A 6010-nucleotide genomic window follows, 5' to 3' on the forward strand; every position below is an offset into this window, starting at 1 on the left:
CGGTCACATATGTAAGTAATAGGGGCGGTCACCCTGCTCGGGAAGGCTGCCCCTGACCCTGTGCACGCGGTCGCCCACTGCTCTGCTGCAGAGCATCGCGCTTTCCTCTATTACTAAAGACTCTTCCTAATCTCTCCTCTTCATTTCCAGGCACGAATTAAAATCTGCTGCTCATATAACAAAACTACCTAAGGGCAAACACAGTGTGAAAGGTGAGTGCACACCCCGTATACAGGTGTATACTGCCCCCATATATATGTACATACTGCCCCTATATACACAGCGCCTCCAATAGCGGTCACATGTCTGCACCACACCCCCCGTATACTACCCCCATACACGTGTACATACTGCCCCTATATACACAGTGTGTCCAGTAGCTGTCACATGTCTGCAACGCACACCCCATATACAGGTGTATACTGCCCCCATATATATGTACATACTGCCCCTATATACACAGCGCCTCCAATAGCGGTCACATGTCTGCACCACACCCCCCGTATACTACCCCCATACACGTGTACATACTGCCCCTATATACACAGTGTGTCCAGTAGCTGTCACATGTCTGCAACGCACACCCCATATACAGGTGTATACTGCCCCCTCCACCATATACAGTTGTATACTGCACCCCCCCACACCATATACAGGTGTATACTGCCCCCCCACCATATACAGGTGTATGCGCTCCCTCCACCATATACAGGTGTATACTGCCCCCCCACCATATACAGGTGTATGCGCTCCCTCCACCATATACAGGTGTATACTGCACCCCCCCACACCATATACAGGTGTGTACTGCCACTGCCCCCCCCCCCCCCCCAATACAGGTGTATACTGCCCCCTCCCCCATATACAGGTGTATACTGCACCCCCCCACACCATATACAGGTGTATACTGCCCCCCCACCATATACAGGTGTATGCGCTCCCTCCACCATATACAGGTGTATACTGCACCCCCCCCACACCATATACAGGTGTGTACTGCCACTGCCCCCCCCCCCTAATACAGATGTATACTGCCCCCTCCCCCATATACAGGTGTATACTGCCCCCCCCCATATACAGGTGTATACTGTCGTCGCCCCCCCCCCCCCCATATACAGGTGTATACTGCCCCCCATATACAGGTGTATACTGTCCCCCCCCGTCCCCCCCCCATATACAGCTGTATACTGCTACCCCCCCTCATATACAGGTGCATACTGTTCCCGTACACAGGTGTATACTGCCCCCCCCCCCATATACAGGTGTATACTGTCGTCCGTCCGTCCCCCCATATACAGGTGTATACTGCCCCCCCCCATATACAGGTGTATACTGTCCCCCCCCCCCCCATATACAGGTGTATACTGCCCCCCACCCATATACAGGTGTATACTGCCCCCCCCATATACAGCTGTATACTGCCCCCACCCACCCATATACAGGTGTACACTGCCCCCCCCATATACAGCTGTATACTGCCCCCACCCACCCATATACAGGTGTACACTGCCCTCCCCCCATATACAGGTGCATACTGCCCCCCGTACACAGGTGTATACTGCTACCCCCCCTCATATACAGGTGCATACGGCTCCCGTACACAGGTGTATACTGCCTCCCCCATATACAGGTGTATACTGCCCCCCCCATATACAGGTGTACACTGCCGCCCCACCCACCCATATACAGGTGTATACTGCCCTCCCCCCATATACAGGTGCATACTGTCCCCCGTACACAGGTGTATACTGCTACCCCCCCTCATATACAGGTGCATACTGCTCCCGTACACAGGTGTATACTGCCCCCCCCATATACAGGTGTATACTGCCGCCCCCACCCACCCATATACAGGTGTACACTGCCCTCCCCCCATATACAGGTGCATACTGTCCCCCTACAAAGGTGTATACTGCTACCCCCCCTCATATACAGGTGCATACTGCCCCCCCCCATATACAGGTGTATACTGCCGCCCCCACCCACCCATATACAGGTGTACACTGCCCTCCCCCCATATACAGGTGCATACTGTCCCCCGTACACAGGTGTATACTGCTACCCCCCCTCATATACAGGTGCATACTGCCCCCCCCCATATACAGGTGTATACTGCCGCCCCCACCCACCCATATACAGGTGTACACTGCCCTCCCCCCATATACAGGTGCATATTGCCCCACATACACTGGTGTATACTGCCCCGTATACAGATCGGTGACACGTCTGCTCCGTCATCCATGTTGTTTCCACTCCTCTGCTCTCTCATGGCTTTGTTCCCTTTTCTAGGTTTGGGTCGGACGGCTCCGGACCCTGCTGCTACCGTGCAGCTGGATGGCGTGGACGTTCCCCTGGGGAAGGGCTGTGCCTCCAACATCAGCGACACCAGCCTGCTCTACAACGAGTATCCTCCTACACCGCCGCTTCCACCTCTAATATACTGCGCAATGTTTCTGCTTGCTGTCGGTGAATAGGAAAAAAATATAGATTTTGTTCACCCCCAAATTTGCCCTTCTGGGGCGAGATCTGCGCATCTGACGGGTTTAGCACATGATTTTCTGGACTGGACACAATAGTAACAAACCCTCAGCTGTGAGAAGATGGTTTCCATTTACTGACAACAAGCAGAGATCTTGAAAATAGTAAAACATAATGTTTGTTAGCCAGTCGCGGCTTTCTGCAGTTTTTTCTCTGTCGCTTTTCTTCCTTAACTCTTCGCCTTTCAGATACATCGTTTATGACATCGCCCAGGTGAATCTGAAGTATCTCCTGAAGCTGAAGTTCAACTACAAAGGGGGGATGATGTGGTGATCCTGCCGCCCCACTGCCTCTGTAGCCGATATAAAGCGTAGACCTGACCTAGTACTGACACTTAAAGGGACGGCCTCCGCAGAGCACACTCTTTTGCTTTATTCCCACACTGGCCAACAGGGGGTGATACTAAACACTGATCCTCTGGTAATCCCGCCTGCGTCCCGACTTCAGATGGTTTTATATTCAGACCTGTTCTCAGAAATCCGGTTTGGTCGCCCATATGTAATGGACGGCCGTCACCGAATACTGTCGCATTCACCTGTCTCACAGGCCAGACGCCCATTATAACGACGCTGGGGGACAGTTATACATCTGTCAAATTTGATCTTCCAATTTTTTCCTTTTTTTCAAAAGTTGAAAAAAAGTTTTGTTTCAAATGTTCTCAAAAAAAGTATTAAAGTAAACTTTTTTTTTTTTGTAAGGACTGGCGCTGTTTTTTTTTTTTAAAATTGCTGATGTTTTAGTGACTTTGCCTAATGAAGCTGCTTCCACCGTGTACTTTCCAGGATGATGGACGTAAAATAAAGCCGCTCCTTTTCTCCTCGAATCTCTTCTTTGCCTTTTTTCTTTTAATTCCTATTTTCTTGGGTGAGATTACACACACTCACAATATATATATATATATATATATATATATATATATATATATATATATATATATATATATATAGTACAGACCAAAAGTTTGGACACACCTTCTCATTTAAAGATTTTTCTGTATTTTCCTGACTTTGAAGATTGTACATTCACACTGAAGGCATCAAAACTATGAATTAACACATGTGGAATTATATACTTAACAAAAAAGTGTGAAACAACTGAAAATATGTCTTATATTCTAGGTTCTTCAAAGTAGCCACCTTTTGCTTTGATGACTGCTTTGCACACTCTTGGCATTCTCTTGATGAGCTTCAAGAGGTAGTCACCAGAAATGGTCTTCCAACAATCTTGAAGGAGTTCCCAGAGATGCTTAGCACTTGTTGGCCCTTTTGCCTTCACTCTGCGGTCCAGCTCACCCCAAACCATCTCGATTGGGTTCAGGTCTGGTGACTGTGGAGGCCAGGTCATCTGGCGTAGCACCCCATCACTCTCCATCTTGGTCAAATAGCCCTTACACAGCCTGGATCTTGTGGCTGGGCGCTCTTCCCGGTGTGCAGCGGGGCCAGGTCTTGTTGCTCAGCTCTCCCAGTGTGCAGTGGGTCCAGGTCTTGTTGCTGGGCGCTCCTCCAGGTGTGCTGCGGGGCCAGGTCTTGTTGCTGGGCACTCCTCCCGGTGTGCAGCGGGGCCAGGTACTGTTGCTGGGTGCTCCTCCCAGTGTGCAGCGGGGCCAGGTACTGTTGCTGGGTGCTCCTCCCGGTGTGCAGCGGGGCCAGGTACTGTTGCTGGGCGCTCCTCCTGTTGTGCAGCGGGGCCAGGTCTTGTGGCTGGGCCCTCCTCCCGATGTGCAGCGGGGTCAGGTACTGTTGCTGGGCGCTCCTCCCGATGTGCAGCGGGGCCAGGTCTTGTGGCTGGGCGCTCCTCCTGGTGTGCAGCGGGGTCAGGTACTGTTGCTGGGCGCTCCTCCCGATGTGCAGCGGGGCCAGGTCTTGTGGCTGGGCGCTCCTCCTGGTGTGCAGCGGGGTCAGGTATTGTTGCTGGGCGCTCCTCCCGGTGTGCAGCGGGGTCAGGTACTGTTGCTGGGCGCTCCTCCCGGCGTGCAGCGGGGCCAGCTCTTGTTGCTGGGTGCTCTTTCCGGCGTGCAGCAGGGCCAGGTCTTGTGGCTGGGCGCTCCTCCCGGTGTGCAGCGGGGCCTGCTCTTGTGGCTGGGCGCTCCTCCCGGTGTGCAGCGGGGCCAGCTCTTGGGGCTGGGCGCTCCTCCCGGCGTGCAGCGGGGCCAGCTCTTGGGGCTGGGCGCTCCTCCCGGCGTGCAGCAGGGCCAGCTCTTGGGGCTGGGCGCTCCTCCCGGCGTGCAGCAGGGCCAGCTCTTGGGGCTGGGCGCTCCTCCCGGCGTGCAACGGGGCCAGCTCTTGCAGCTGGGCCAGCTCTTGTGGCTGGGTGCTCTTTCCGGCGTGCAGCAGGGCCAGGTCTTGTGGCTGGGTGCTCCTCCTGGCGTGCAGTACTCACCAAAGATGTCCAAGGAATGAGAAATGGTTAACTATCAAAAGGGTGATAGGTGCTCACTGATGTGAGTGGGGAGTGAAGGACCCACATCCCATGCGCTCCCACAGAATACTCATATTGATGAATGTACTGCTGACTACGATAGGGGTCAGATCACGCAGAGCATCGCAGCTGTGATAGGAGCCAGGACCCCCAGAGCATCGCAGCTGTGACAGGAGCCGGGACAGGCAGAGCATCACAGCTGTGATAGAAAGGAGCCGGGACACGCAGAGCATCGCAGCTTGCTGTGGATGAGTCAGGGCCCATGCTGACCCCTGTCCACTGCTGAAAGTCCCCTGCATTAAGCAAGTGAGCATCAGCACTGGACCATTGTGCAGCCGGTAGCGGCGGCGTTCTGCTCTTATGACCACCTACATCCTATGGACGTCACTTGGGGAAAGAAGACGAGCCTGCGGGGGCTGTGGGCCAGGCAATGTCAGCTGGTGCCTATCTAACCACAGAGGCGCTGCCATGGTGGGGGCTGCACTACAAGCAGAGAACGGCCTGAGGTGAAGGTGACGACTCGTCTCCAGATCTCCATCCGATCGATCGCCTGTGGGATCTGCTGACAAATCAAGTCCGATTCATAGAGATCGAGCAACGCCCAATGACGTGTGGTGCAGAGATCTGCGGAGTCTGGGGGCGGGGCCGATGTGAGGAGTCTGGCGGGCGGGCCGATGTAAGGAGTCCAGTAGGCGGGGCCGATGTGCGGAGTCTGGTGGGCGGGCCGATGTAAGGAGTCCAGTGGGTGTGGCCTCTATCAGGCCAGTGCCATAAAGTCTGATAGGTGAATATATGGCCGTGATGTAACGACCTGTACGATCCATGTTACTCGCTTTACGCTGCACAATGTCCTGGAAACAAATCCCTGATTGGTGACATTTACAGTAAATCTCTGTCCAGTCCTGTATGCCGCAGACACTGAGTGATTACCCCGAGCTCTGCCCCCGGGCGATAGCTGCTGCTCTATGAAAGCGCCGCCTCCGGACGCTGCAGGAATCTCCCGGACTCATCAAGCTCTTGATCCGCCTCCTCCTGCATCAGCCGCGCATGCGTA

At 54.0% G+C, this 6010-nt stretch overlaps 1 protein-coding gene across 1 annotated transcript in view; it reads left to right on the top strand.

Annotated features, from left to right (window-relative positions):
* PARP1 (poly(ADP-ribose) polymerase 1) overlaps window positions 1-3361 on the top strand; it is a 38247-nt gene extending 34886 nt beyond the window's left edge. Inside the window, exons 21-23 of the mRNA XM_073671839.1 lie at window positions 151-212; window positions 2290-2404; window positions 2727-3361. Of these exons, the coding sequence (XP_073527940.1) occupies window positions 151-212; window positions 2290-2404; window positions 2727-2811 (262 nt within the window). The 3' untranslated portion in view covers window positions 2812-3361. The remainder of the gene's footprint in view (window positions 1-150; window positions 213-2289; window positions 2405-2726) is intronic.
* Window positions 3362-6010: the final 2649 nt, after the last annotated feature.

This window comes from Phyllobates terribilis, unplaced genomic scaffold (genome assembly GCF_046119375.1).
Source record: "Phyllobates terribilis strain yellow unplaced genomic scaffold, ASM4611937v1 Scaffold_3__8_contigs__length_932513732, whole genome shotgun sequence".
In the NCBI taxonomy this organism is placed as follows: Eukaryota; Metazoa; Chordata; class Amphibia; order Anura; family Dendrobatidae; genus Phyllobates; species Phyllobates terribilis.